This window comes from Sebastes umbrosus, chromosome 21 (genome assembly GCF_015220745.1).
Source record: "Sebastes umbrosus isolate fSebUmb1 chromosome 21, fSebUmb1.pri, whole genome shotgun sequence".
Classification (NCBI taxonomy): domain Eukaryota; kingdom Metazoa; phylum Chordata; class Actinopteri; order Perciformes; family Sebastidae; genus Sebastes; species Sebastes umbrosus.
Genome location: NC_051289.1, coordinates 12,475,349 through 12,489,982, shown reverse-complemented (window position 1 = coordinate 12,489,982; position 14,634 = coordinate 12,475,349). Strand labels below are relative to the sequence as shown.

General features: G+C 43.6%; 1 protein-coding gene across 6 annotated transcripts in view; it reads left to right on the top strand.

Moving 5' to 3' along the window:
- eya1 (EYA transcriptional coactivator and phosphatase 1) overlaps window positions 1–8,486 on the top strand; it is a 64,107-nt gene extending 55,621 nt beyond the window's left edge. For all 6 annotated transcript variants that reach the window (XM_037757084.1, XM_037757082.1, XM_037757085.1 and 3 more), the window contains 6 exons: window positions 3,430–3,488; window positions 3,601–3,761; window positions 3,982–4,096; window positions 4,392–4,513; window positions 5,323–5,423; window positions 8,254–8,486. In XM_037757084.1, coding sequence (XP_037613012.1) covers window positions 3,430–3,488; window positions 3,601–3,761; window positions 3,982–4,096; window positions 4,392–4,513; window positions 5,323–5,423; window positions 8,254–8,334 — 639 coding nt within the window. In that variant the 3' untranslated portion in view covers window positions 8,335–8,486. The remainder of the gene's footprint in view (window positions 1–3,429; window positions 3,489–3,600; window positions 3,762–3,981; window positions 4,097–4,391; window positions 4,514–5,322; window positions 5,424–8,253) is intronic.
- Window positions 8,487–14,634: the final 6,148 nt, after the last annotated feature.

Sequence of the window (14,634 nt, the reverse complement as noted above, 5' to 3'; positions counted from 1 at the left end):
AATGTACCTTAAAGGGAGATTTGTCGAGTATTTAATACTCTTATAAACATGGGAGTCGGCAAATATGCTTGCTTTATACAAATGGATATATGTATTTATGTAATTGGAAATCAATTAACAACACAAAACAATGACACATATTGTCCAGAAACCCTCACAGGTACTGCATTTAGCATAAAAAATATGCTCAAATCATAACATGGCAAACTCAAGCCCAACAGGCAACAACTGTTAAAGAAATTAGTGGCGTTAAAAATGAACTTGTGTTAACGCGTTATTATCGTGTTAACTTTGACAGCCTTTCATTCATATAAATGAGCTAATTTATCACAAGGTGACACTAATAAAACTATAAAAACATATGTATCCTTTTTTATGAGACACATTATTTTTTGCTCTCTATGCATTTTTCAGATCTGTTGTCTGATTTATTTGGCATTTCATAATCCATCCATCCAGCAACCCCATGGTGTTTCTTTCCATCCCATCCACTGCGCCTACACGACTGCACTTAACTGACTTGAACCTGCACCGTCCATGGCTCTGTGGTGTTTACGAGGCCTTCAAGTGCCTCCTAATGAGTACGTGTAAGGGTTACTGTACAACATTACCCACAGCCAGCTCCTCTATTAGCTTTCCCAGTCCTCCCAGGAAGCCAGTGCAGAGGTTTATGCCAGCCCCAGCTGGGAACAGTAATTGTTGGAGTCGGCGCATTCTTCCAACAACCCCCCTCGCTTTTTATTCACCACACACACACACACACACAGATGAACTTCTATCTGTAAGCTCAGTTCAGCTGTTAATTAAGCGTTACAGAATATAAGAACTATGTAAACACACAGAAACAAAGAACAGGGAGGCGTTCAGTGTATTTTTCTTTTTTAACACTTTACATTTGTTGAGGTTTGATGTGTTTATTAGCTTTTTAGGATTTGGAAACGTTCATGAAAAATCATTCATAATCAGGCAGCAATTATAACGGCTATAGTTAGGCCTAATTACTGAGACATATTTATGTGTTTCGGGTCATGTTGGAGTTCTGGCACCTAAAGTAGGCCCATAATTAACATGCTGAGTAATATTGTTCTCACATAGCTGTTTTGATCCATGCTGGCTGTCAGACTCTGAAAGAAACACATTACAGAGGAAGAACAAACACGAGGAGCTATTGTCATCAAACAAGGTGCCAGGAGACAGCGTACAATTAGGCTGTGATATACCAACCGAGTCGGCTGATTGTGTCTGATTCATCAGCGGGTAATTACTGGATAATAGAGGCATTCCAGTCACTTTCACCAGAATGGGAGGTCTTTGAAAGGAGGCTTTATGAGGTGCTTAACCCAGGCTGCAGTTTTTTGTTTTCCTAAACAAACAGACATGCCTCTACTACTTAAGGAATTAAGCACACCAATACTTCTGGCTTGGGTTGGGGATAATTCGCGAACATAAATTATCCGCAAGTTTGTTGGCAGCCGATCTTCAAGCTGGGACAAATTGTTGCTTTCTTCAACTATTAAAGATCTGCTGGTGAGTGTCTGGAAACAGATTAGGCCAACAGAGCTAAGAGCCCCCGCCTGTGCCCCGTCTCCAATTGGCAGTCCATCTTCTGGAACGCGGGGCTCAGAGCTCGCTCCATGTGAGGTCACTTTGGACTCGCTTCCCCCAGCCTCTACCCGCTGCTCTCCTCCATCTCCACCTCTCTACCCCTTCCACCCCCTTTATCAGGGTGCCGGAGCCCCGGAGAGGAGGGGAGAGGGGTCACGGGGTCAAAGTCTTTTCCTCTTTGGATCTCGGGACTTGCTGGGAGAGGCTTGGCGAGAGAATGGCTGCATTAGAGCAGGGGTTGGGGGTCAAGATTTTAATTCTGTTAAAGAACAGCTGGTTTGAGTTTCTCCGCACGCCGCTCTCCCCTCCCTTTCCCCACAAATCCAGGGAGATGAAAAATTTGTTCAGAGGGGAACCAGTAAAATAAAAAAGGTTTACAGTCCAAAGCCCTTACCCTTACCCTGCTCTAGCATTAGAGAGGAATGCAATAACGTCAGCATTTGGCCTCAGTTAGATTGACTTAAAACAAGGAAGTCCTTTCTGTGTTTTGGTGTCTTAACAGCCGGATGAAACTTAATTAAAAAGCTTAAAAAATCTGGAGGGATTTTTCATACTGGAGACTGGAGGAATTCTCTCCCTCAAGTTTCAATTTCCATGAGAAATTATTATTTCTCACATAACTTTAAACAGGTGAGACTAACCTTTTTGGCAGTTACACAACCAATTTAAAACTTTCCAGAGAAACTACTTCATAGCGATATCAAATACGCTCTCTGTTATTCATTCTAGATTAGGGCTGACTGAAACAAATTGAGAGTTTGACGTCACATTAATTTCAAAGCCTTTTGCTCTTACTGCTCAACTTTGTGCTGGCTAAATTGCTAGCCACCACAAGTTTTAGCAAAAAGAAGCTCTCTCTGCTCTGCCCCAAGTGAAATGTGTTGATCTGAATGCCAAGGCAGGACTCCCTCACATCTCGAGCTGGCCTCGGAGGGGGAGGGGGGGGGGGGGGGGGGGGGGGGGGGGGGGCGGAGAGAGGCGAGGAAGGGGGAGGCACTAGAGCTCTCCTATAAATGGAAAACTAATAACAGATTTTTAGTCTGCTTTCTCCTTGCGCTCCTTTGCCGGCTGGCTGGGCTGACTGGCCCCGGGGCTGTGTTGGTGTGTGGCGCAGCAGCAATCAGAGGTCATAATTTCATTGGCGGTTAGCATCAGGTTCAATTTTTCTAGTAGGTTACATTCGCCAGAAAGTCTGGATTGTGTTACTGCGTACCGGCGGAATCAGCGCAGAGCTGCAGAATCCCTCTACCTTTCCAAGAGGAGCCAGGCACCCCCAAAGGGGAAGAAGAGCGCGCACATATGTTTAGAGATCCACACACTTCATACACAGACACATACACATGCACAGACCATTAGGCTCTTTATACATTCAGCTAGCCTACATACATCCTTCTACCGTATGTATACAGTATATATCAGTACTTGCAGACATAGCTGCTCAAATGCCAACGTGGGGAGTGTTTAGAGTTGCTGGATTGAGACTTAATTGGTTATGTCTGTGGGTGTGCATATCTTTAGACCCCTCTAGTGGTAGCAGTCCATTCTGACTCATGATGAGGTTAGTTTTTGTTTGGACAGAGCTGGTGAGGGCACAAGGGAAGGAAAATGTGGAGAACTGATTCAAAAGGATATAAAGAGAAAGTCAAGGAGAAGGGGATTAAGACTGAGTGTCCAGCCGAAGCACAAATTCCTGAATAAATATGTTGTTTTTAGTGAAAAATGATGTGGAACATGTGGGGAGTGTCCTTCCCCAAGACAGAAACCTCTCTAAAAGAAGTGCGTGAATCCTACTTTACCCAAAAATATTTGTTTTGTGTCTTCCAGGAATGTGACCAGGTACATATCGACGATGTGTCATCTGACGACAACGGTCAGGATCTGAGGTACAACACCGGGACACTCTCAGTCTTTGATCAAATAGTCAAAGTAAACTGTTGCCCTTTGCTGGCATCAGAGTTGGTGTGTTGACACATTCTTTCTTTGTCTTTATCTCAGTACGTATAACTTCGGCGCTGACGGTTTCCACGCAGCAGCGACCAGTGCCAATCTATGTCTGGCCACGGGCGTGCGGGGAGGCGTGGACTGGATGAGAAAACTGGCCTTCCGCTACAGACGAGTAAAAGAAATCTACACCACCTACAAAAATAACGTCGGAGGTAATCCCCCAACAAGCAGCGGCGCTGCTCTGTACAGATCTGTCGAGTAGAAATGAGTTTGCAGATGTACGTGCCCTCATTTGTGTGGGCGTTTATGTGTGAGTGTTTGTGCACGTGTGTGTCTTTCTAAAAGCACACCACTTGGTCGGGGTAAATTTTGAAAATTTCAGTGGTATTCGAAGGGCTGGTCCAACCCAAACAATGTTACCCTGCGTTTCAGGTCTGCTGGGCCCGGCCAAAAGGGAAGCCTGGTTGCAATTGCGAGCAGAAATTGAAGCCTTGACGGACTCCTGGTTAACACTGGCACTGAAAGCACTAACATTAATCCACTCAAGGTAGGACTCCAGTGAGGAAAATTGTACCCAGTCCCATACCGCACATATATAAACTCGCATGTGGTGTAAATACGTCAACTCCATATTCCCAAGCTATTAAAGAAAACGCTCTTCTGGGTCTTCTGATTTTTGTGTTAAGAGATCTGACTTTAAAAGGAAGCTGATTCTTCCTCGCATGACATGTTTTAAACAATTGATGCATTGCAGTGTCTCTATGTTGTTTTCTTTTGTCCTCCCTCAGAGTGATTTAGAATGATGTCATCCCTATGCTCTCCTCCTTCTCTCTCTGCTGCAGGTCAAACTGTGTGAATATCTTGGTGACCACCACGCAGCTCATCCCCGCCCTGGCTAAGGTCCTGCTCTACGGCTTGGGGATTGTCTTTCCTATCGAGAATATTTATAGTGCAACCAAAATAGGTAAACGCGTGCTTCGACTCCTCTTTTGTTTTGTCCGCTGTGAATCACTTTGGGACACGAATGCTTGTTGTTTTTAGCTCGGCGAGTGTATAAAGTTAAGACACACGTGCTACCTAAAGTGACGGGACCAAGGCGTGGATGGGGTGGGAGATTCGGTCACCGGAGAGGGTTGATGTTCTTCTATGAAGGAATAGGCCTAATCAGCCTGGGATTATTTTCCTGGAGCTGGGCCTGCGCTGGGCCTCCCCAGGCCTCTCCTGTTCAGTCTCTGCATATGAAACCACTTCTGCACATTTATGTCATTCCACAGCAACAAGAGCCCCCCTTCTTCCTCCTCCTTCTCCCCCCTCTTCCTCCCGTCCTTCCCCTTCTTCACTGTTTCAAATGCAAAATAAACATCGAGCTTCACTCCCGCACCGTTTTCAGGCCCGTCAGCGTCAGAGTTGGAGCAGAGTGCAGCTCAGGGTTCCATGGAGCGTTAAGCGCACTGGTCCTCCTAACCAGACCCTGTAGCATGCAAGAGTGATTTTCGCTGATTTAAGTCCATTTGTCCCATGTTTGAGGAGCAGGAGGGCAGAGTTAATGCTTTTCAGATTGCCTTTATCTGAGGGCTGATCTTATCACATCTCCTCGCTGAGCTCCAAGTGTTTACACTCGGCCCTATTTTGTCCGTGTGGTGTTTTTAAAGGGGGCTCTTGTCACCCTGTGCCTTTGAATCAACTTGAAGGTGTTTTAGTGTCCGTGTGCCTGTTTGCATCCACTCTACGCTCCACTAACACCCTGCTGTTGACCCCCCCCCCCCCCCACAGGGAAGGAGAGCTGCTTCGAGAGAGTAATTCAAAGGTTCGGGAGGAAAGTTGTTTACATTGTTGTTGGAGACGGTGTGGAAGAGGAGCAAGGCTCAAAAAAGGTAAGAAGCCTTGGAATAATAGATACCACACACTGTATACACATTGGTGAAAACATTTATCAGAAGTGCACGGAGCGAGGAGAAAAGACAATGTTTGGACTTCCCTCCGTGAGGTCAGGAGTTCATTATGAATGCTCACAGAACACAAAACATACCTGCCATACTTTCCCAAAGAAAGGAATCAGCGCCCCGGCTCTCCTCCTCAACAGTCTTACTTTACTTTTCATTCGTTTATCCTCTTATAGGGCGTCCGAGTACAAGAGAGAAAGTCTGCAGTGTGTAATCAGCGCTCTTCCTCCGCCATCTCAGGTTTACAGAGCAGGGGAGGGGAGAGATGGCATAATTATATATTCCTGCTCGGTGCCCTGAGCAGCGTGAATGCTGAGTGTGTAATGCAAGGCAAAGCCCTTTCAGGCACGTTGTAAATAGAACACACGCATAAAGGAGACTTAAATCATTGTTGATGAATTAGAATATTTACTGCAATGCCAAGCCTGTTGGCACGAGACGGGTTAAGAAAGTATCTGCTGAGATGAATTTTACCTGTCGGCTCTTGCTCCACAATTTGTGTATTGAGCGTTTCTGCCAAGTTTGGTTGTAAACCAAATGCCACAAGCAAGCGAACATATTCATTAGCAAATTAATCAGAGCATATTTCACTGACAGCTACGGTGAGCCACAGTGTCAGAGTGAAGACATGGAGTTCTCCTTTGAAACGCCTCCAGCTCCTTTTTCACCTGTTTCCCGGTAAACAACGAGCAGAAGCGTGAGGACAGATGAAGAGGAAGAAGTAGCAACCTTTAACCCTGGATAAGAGTGTAAAGCAATAGCTCTATATTATGAAAAGCCAAAAACACCCTGGGAATATGGTCTTGAGGGATGATTGTGGAAAAAGATGCAAATATTTTCACTCAGCGTTGAGTTGTTGGGAGTGTGACATTGATGGAAGGATAAGGCGTTTCTTTTTTTTCCCACTCCGTCTGAGTGGTGCGAGTCCCACGACACGCCGTGCGGTAAAAGGTTTCTGTGTCAACATCAGAGAGGACGTGAAATAACACAACAATTTCAGCCGTCAAGGAGGCACACATCAGACGTGACACTGCGTGGAACTACAAAAGCGAAATGTCTAAAAGTTCTCTCAGCCCTCATTCCTCCACCTAAAAAAAAAATCCACAACCCCTGAAACAATTCCGCCTTCGGTTATTACCATCGCCTGGGAGAGTCGGCACAGATAGCATCTCCAGCTTTTAAACTTAAAAGCAAAGACAATTTACAAAACAAAAAGCAAAGAGCTTTTTAAGGGTCAGTGCAGGCTCTCCTAAGCGGAACATATGCCTGGGAGAGGCCATACCTTTGATAAGGGGAGGGTAATGGGCTCCACACACTGAGGAGCTGAGGACTCTACCTGACAAGCTCCTTTCATTCTCCGCGACTCAGGTTTCTCCCCCCGTCCTCTGCTCGGGAACAACAGCTCATTTGCACTGTCCCAAACCCACACTGGCAGGCAGGAGGTTCATTCAAAAGACCCTGTGGGGAGTTCATTTCTGTCGAAGTTGAAGACAGCTACTGGATTAGTTTAATGGTATAAAAGTACACGTTGATGCAGGAGAGAAATTAGTTAGAGGTACAGATGTGCCATTTGGCTGCGTAGACATGTGCACGAGGGGGCAAGAGGAGCAGTCAGCGTGTGTTATTGATATGATTGCTTTTCCTGGTGAAAAGACCAGGCTTACATTCATTCATTGAATGTATTAGCTGCAGTGTAAAGAATCAAATCTTCTTAGCACTTCTTGTGAGTATGCAAGTAGTGATTATTTACATTATTGATTAATTAAGACGAGACACACTTTGTTTTTCATACACTGGTCAATTTGGAGATTTTGGGCTATTTTGCTTCCATAACATATAGAGTTGTTCTGATACCGATACCAGTATCGGAAATGCGTCCGATACTGCCCAAAATTCGGGATTGGGTATCGGGGAGTACGCCAGTCTATGCACCGATCTGATACCATAATTTATTAACCCAGAAAAAAATCAACTTGTTTAACCAGAAATCAATTGTTTTTTATTCCTAGCTCCATTTATTTATGGTCTTCATAACTGACAAACTGAATAATAAAAGAAAGTTCTATTGCATTCATTCTCTGTATGTATTTGTTCATGTTTTACAAAGGGTTTAACCTGAGACAAGCCATACAACAAAGATAGTAATCATATCACATCCATACATGGTCCATAGTAAACAGCTGTTAAATATAATAATAATAATAATAATAATAATAATAATAATGACTATATATTTTGTTTAACCACGCTGGTATCGGATTGGTACTCGGGATGGAAAAATTAGTATCGCAGCATCTCTAATAACATGTCTTCTTTCAGACTAGTGGAAAGAAAACAAGTGTTTATTTTACTACTTTGTCTATTTGCGTCTTTAAATTTCTCCTGAATTCACCAAAACTTAGCTTTAGATAATGCCTCATCTGCATATTTAAACTTAACATTTCAGAAAACTTTTAACACAAAAAATAATTGTGTTAATGTAAATAATCAGCTGGGGAAGCAAAAATATTCAATTTACAATGATAAAAAAACCCAGATAAAAGCAACAAATCTACTCATTTGTGAAGCTGGAACAGGAGAGTTTTGGGCATTTTTCTTTGATAAATGACTTAAAGGATTAGTTCATTAATATTGTAGATTACCATAATTGTCATAAACTTGACTTATCAATTATTTGACTAATTGTTTCAGCCCTAAAATGTATAGAATATATAATTTGTTTCAGTGTTTTAAATCAAACGTTTTTTTATTCCTCTCTCAGCACAACATGCCCTTCTGGAGGATCTCCAGCCATTCAGACCTCATGGCCCTCCACCACGCTCTAGACCTGGAGTACTTGTAGCACTACACCACCACCGTACACCACCCTGCTCCGCCTCAGCACACCCTGCAACCTTTCACCTTCGCCCTCCAGCCCCGTCCCGCGCTTGCCGCAGACCCTGCAGCTCAGAAGAGACCCCCCTGCGCTGCCTGGCGTCTGTCTTCCACTACACAGGAAGAAAAGAAGAGGAGAATGGAGAAAAAAAAAGGCTGAACACACGGTTAATGTGCTGACATATGGTCACACTTCGTCTTAACCCTAAACTTTTTTTTCTTTTTTTTTTTTTTCCTCTGGAAGCGAAGGAGAGGGGGTGAATTTACGGCGCTGCAGCTGCTTGCCCTGGTTACTGTGAATCGGCCGCTTTCTGAAGCTGTCAAAGTGTTTTACGGCCTCCTGTTTGTGCCGGGACTCTGTCAGGGTTCACACCTGTGAGGAGAGCAGAGCTACTGATGGCCTCGCCCGCCTCGCCTCACCTCGCCACACAACTCAGCTACAGTAAACCACAGGCCCACGACTACTGGTGGTGACATTTTCTCCGTCCCCCTAGCTCTTCACCTCCCATCTCTTTCTGTTCCTTACCTACTTTTTAGTCTCTCCTCCGTCGTGGGACAGACAGAGGGACAAAGCGACTGCTCCTCTGTTAACCGTCGGCGTGGGAGTCCTGTGCTTCTTATTTATGAACGGAGACTTTGTGAGTGGCGCCGCGCCACAGAGAGAGGTACCTTGACGACAAAAGACTCGTGCCTTTTACAAAGTACTGTTGATTTCCACCACAGCGGGAGGAAGACGTTTATGGAAGAAACAAAAAAAAGGGGGTTTTCTAATAATTTAAGAAAAATTACAAAAAACTTTATTTACAATGCTGAGACAATCGTGTATAGAGGAAATCTTTTTTTTTGTGTGTGTAAGTTTGTAATCACTGGACTATTCCTTCCTATATTCATTTAGGTACGTGCTCTTGAAAGGTGGCAATGCTTTTTCATTGAAGTAAAAAAAAATAATAAAAGGCATCCCATCGCACACAAGCTTGTGCGACGCCTGAAAAGTGTTGATGTGTTCAAGTTTTGTTCAGTAAAACAAATATGTAGATAATGGGATTTTGTGATAACTCGTTTTGTCAAGACCAAAAGCATGGATGTCAAGTGTCAATGACCTTTCATTTGATTCTGTGATGTTTCTCGTCCTCACAGGAAACACATCTTTATACAGCGTAACAGGTCTCCTCTACTGCAAGTCCTTTTTACACTCATACTTTAAAGGGAAAGTTAGTTATTCAGAAAGGTAGCTCACATCTTGTGTCCTTATGGCATTTCACCAGCTTGCAGCCCTGACCCCATATATTTGGAAACAAACTTAATTAAGTTTTCGGCGTGGAAGTGAGAAAACTTACAATTTCCCGCCTCCTGAGAGCCGTTTTAACAACTAATTTGAATAAATCTGAGATTTAAAAAAAAAAAAGCAGGCTTGAATAGGTTTTATTATCTTTTATACAAGCGCTATAACAACTCTTGTACAGCAAGCGTAATTTTGTATGATGTAGTGTTTTTATTTCGACTTTGAAAATACATTCTGTGTCCCTCTTTGAAAGCCCTTTTCGTAATGCCTCTACATCTGTGGATGGGGAAACCGTAACTAACATTGAGAGAAAAGCCACTAACTTCGAGGGGGTTTGTGAACGTACAGGACATGTGCTATCGACTGTGAATTTCTTAAACAGAAACCCATTCGTTGTGTTTCTAATTTTTCCCTCCTTTGCACATGATCACTGTTGGCCTTTACATTTCAATTAGGATCCCTCTCTCCCCCTAACACCCCACCCATCTTCTCAAAACACCTTCTTCCCCCGCGCTCCGGGGGTATCTACATATTGCTGCTAGATCAAGGTAATGGTAGGTAACTAGAGGAAATGTTTTATAGATTCATACAGCACGCTTTATTTTTTATTATGTTGCAATCATAAATGCAAACTGGAAATACTTTACACTACATGGGCCTCATTGTGAAACGCAAAAGATTGTCGTGTCTGCAAAATATGTGTACAGATGTTTTTGACATTATTATTTGATTGTGTTTAAATTAATAAAACTGATTTGTGAACTGTTACATGTTGCACTCTGATTTTTTATTTTTTTATTTAAAGAGGATCAATTATGCTTATTTTCGGGTTCATACTTGTATTTTGGGTTTCTACTAGAACATGCTTGTGTGCGTTAATGTTCAAATAACACTTTACTTTTCTCATACCAGCTGTGCTGCAGCACCTCTTTTCACCCTCTGTCTGAAACGCTCTGTTTGGGCGTGCCAAACTAGCCGTTATGCAGATGTGTTACTTGGTGACATCACCACGTTACGGAAAAAAAGGCAGAACTTAAAGTGAGGCGTTTCAGGAGAAATGTTTCTGTGGGGGGAGTAACCTTTGGTGTGGACTTTGTTTACAAGCACAAAAAAACTATATAACACTAAAGGAAAGGGAAAAAGCACAAAAGAATAATAGGTGCCCTTTAAAATGACAACTTAATGCTTTATTTAAAATATTGTGTACAAAGCAGCAGGTACAAAATAAAGTTTAACACTGACATTAAACTTTTAAAATTTTGTCTCTGGACAAAATGTGTTACTACTTTCCATTGTGTGTTAATAATACTGGAATAACGGTATGTATCCAGAGACTGACACTGATGTCACAGGCCCCAGCCTCACTAATCCTACCAGGAAGCAAACAGAAACTGGAGCTGGTGCGAGTCTAGACCAAACAACATCACACCCCCACATGCTAATGACATCCTTTAACTCTTAAACTTAAAGGGGAACTATGCCCATTTTCAAAATGCATACATGTTATTCCTATGGTCTAAGACAGTCCAAAAAATATTAGTAAACATGAACAACTCTCTCACAAATCCAAAAACTAGAGTGCTAAAACTCAAACTTGTGATGTCATAGGGTACTTCTCCATAGATAATGAATGAGAGAGAGGTTAGATGACACTGAGAGCACCCAGGGGAATGATCGGAGTTGAGATCACTACAATAGAACAAAGCTTATTTGGGTATGAAAAATAAAACAAACACTCCAGTGGGTCCACAAAATCAGTCTCCCATTTATTGCCTATGGAGCGGCTCCACACTTTATACCCTATGACATCACAAGTTTGAGTTTTAGCACTCTAGTTTGGGGATTTTTTGAGAGAGTTGTTCATGTTTACTAATATTTTTGGACTGTCTTAGACCATAGAAATAAAAAAAAAATGTAACATATTTTTGAAAATAGGCGTAGTTCCCCTTTAAAGGCTCTTCATATTTTTGTGGTCGCATTTCTATCAAATGGATATTTTTGATAATTTCTGTAGATTTTCTTGATAACCTCAACAATGTCAAACATGCGTCACGCATTCTTGAGGCTCCTGAAGCCGCGCCAATGCTCACCCCAATATTTGTATGTCTGTAGGAGCCTCCATGCGTAGTTAACATACATCAAACCACTCCGAGCCATAGAGAGCTGAGTTAGTTTAAATAACACATGAAAAATATTTATGAGGCTGATTTTATGAGGTGGTCAGTCCAGCGTGTAACACTAGCCTGGACAGGGAAGAAAGTGTCCGGCCTCCAAAACCACGTTGGAGAATTAAGCATGCATGGAATTTTATTTAGAGCCGCACCGGCCCGTTTAATATCCAGATCAATTATGTTTTCAGATGGAGTGGGAGTGATGGCCGGGGTGAGGCGCGTACGTCTGCCAGCGCTGGACGAAGCAGGTCGGGCTGCTACCGCCGGAATGCGCCGGCACAATGACCCCTAATGTGCTTTTTCCACTTCCGAACAGCTGAAAGACTGAGTAGTGTCTGAGGTCTTGACTGGCTGTCTTTCTAGGAGCACAGAATAGACGTCTGTTCTCTTTGATAAGTTTTCCCGATGCTCGGAGACCTGGCAGAAAAACTCAGACACAACCAGACCCAGACATTTTGTGAAAGAAAAAGTGGGTGTTGTGGCATGTCGGCCAGCCGCTCTCTGGCTGCTCGTGCAGAACAGAAGGGAACAAAAATAAGAGTCTGTTTGGCTCAATCCTCTACCAGATCTTTGTGTGAGATTTATCATCCTCTGATGTTGTAGATCCAGTGGACATGTCATGTGCTTGCTTTTGTTACATATAGGTGTTCCTGTGCTTTAATCAGGCTTTACAGTAATTCTCAAGAGGCCTGATCTTCACTGAACTCCCATCAACCCCCTTGTGGAAATAAAAGCGCCATTACCTAGCAGGTCCTCTGTTGGGCATTCCTCTCCGGGACGTCCCAGCAAAGCGCCCGCCCCTCCATAAAACTGTACCGCAATAATAAACAACGCCATCGGTGATTTACGACCTTGCCCAGACAGTGATTTCATGCAGATTTCCATAGAGGGGGCCTCTGACGGTGCATCACAATTGAACTAATATTGTGTTACATGCATATCAAACTCCCCCCAAAAAACCTGATCTGCCACATCTCTTTTTATGAGCAGGAAGCCTATTAATAGGCCTGTGTTCTCCTCTTGGTGGCTCAAGTTAGGGGAGTTTGTCTCCGTAGCGAGCAGATGTCCACAGATTGAGACAATAAGAGAGAGAGAGAGAAGGGCTTAGCAGAGCTGCAAGGAGTTTCTGCTCAATCTAAGATCCAAAACGACACGCTATTAGTCTGCATTTCTTTACTTTTGGTTTGGCTGATGCTGTTTGTCTAGAGGCATGTCACTGATTGCAGCTCCTCCTCCTCCTCCTCTTCCTCCTCCAGTGGTTTTTCAGATGAAGAAAGGCCTCTTTAGGCTCAGTTAACCTTGGCACGCAGCGAGAGTGACAAACCTGTTGTCATGCTGTGGCGGGCGGCGGTGCTAAACTAGGCCCTTTTGTTTACTGTTTGTTTATTTCTCAGTTACTGGGATTTGACAGGCAGTGTGAGTGGGGCAGGGACAGCTGGTAATCAGGAAGCTGTGGATGCCAGGGGATCCCGGCCAGGAGTGTCAACTCCGGAGGGGCCAGGCGTCCACAACTATACGCAGACGAGGCATTCCCAAGTGATTCTAGACTGTGACAACATATATGCTGATGGAGAGTCAGATTGGGCAAAAAAAATTTTGTAGAGGTCACACACACATTTATGCACACATTCGGGCACCCACTGATGAGGCCAAGTCTCAAGTCAAAAGTCCCGCCCCTTCCGGTGGACCACCATGGGACCTTATTTCGTAAAAAATGTGAACGGTAGTCATTGATCCTGTATGATATTTTTCAATTTAAAAGATAATTTTGCAAGTTAAGACAGTTGCAGTTTGTCGTAATATCATTTAGTTTTGTGAAGAACGAGCAAGATCCGTTGCTGGTTTGAGTACATCCCAGTACGAAACACACAGGCATCGTAGCTTCAGCGAGAGAGACATCTTATGCGACTTTTGGGTGTTTTACAACAAGCTGAGACTTTCTTGATTTGCAAAATAATCTTTTAAATTGACAAACATCATATGTGTGGTTCATGGCGCAATTCAAACGGGACCATACAAATATGTGTCTCTCTCCGTTGACTATCGCTCATATTTTTTTCTGAAATAAGGTCCCATGATGGTCCACTGGCAGGGGCGGGATTTCGTCTCTCTATTAGGGTTTTTTCTGGATTCCAGCATTGTAAATGATGTGTTATTTCACTATAAGTAGTTGTTTTGACAAAGCCCATGCTGTTTCAATAAAGCATTGCGATACAGTGGTAGCCATTGTCTCTCATCAGGCATGTATCCTACATTAGCTCAGCTGCAAATATAATAAATCAGAAACATGTTGAAATGTCTGTTTGCCAGTCGATCAAGATGCTGTATTAGTCCTTTTTGTCTCCTGATTGCACAGTATTTTTTTTAATTTTCAACTTTGGAAGTAGCTCCCCGCAGCATGCCTCCTGCAAAAAATAATTACTCGTACAACAACTGCTACTGAAGTTCATTCGCTGAGCAAATTCAGCAACAAAGGCGCACTTTCACGTAACCTCTCACCACCACGGCTCATAACCACCATGAGGTCGTGGCGTTGCGTTGCCAGGGCCCGGGGGGCCTGCTCGCCGTCTGCCCAACCGCACCGCAGCTCCACCTGCGTCTGCGGTCAAACACACACACACACTCCCTCATATTTACTGGGCCCACCGCACCACTCCACTTGAAGGTGAGTGGCAGAGATTTATATGGCAAGCTAGGGCCACCCTACAACTGTGAGTGTGTGTGTGTGTAAATGTGCACGTTCATGACTTCTTCGAGCTATGAGCTCCCAGGTCCCTGAGGGTTTATTTGGCTGCCGCTGCCCCTCCAGACCTCC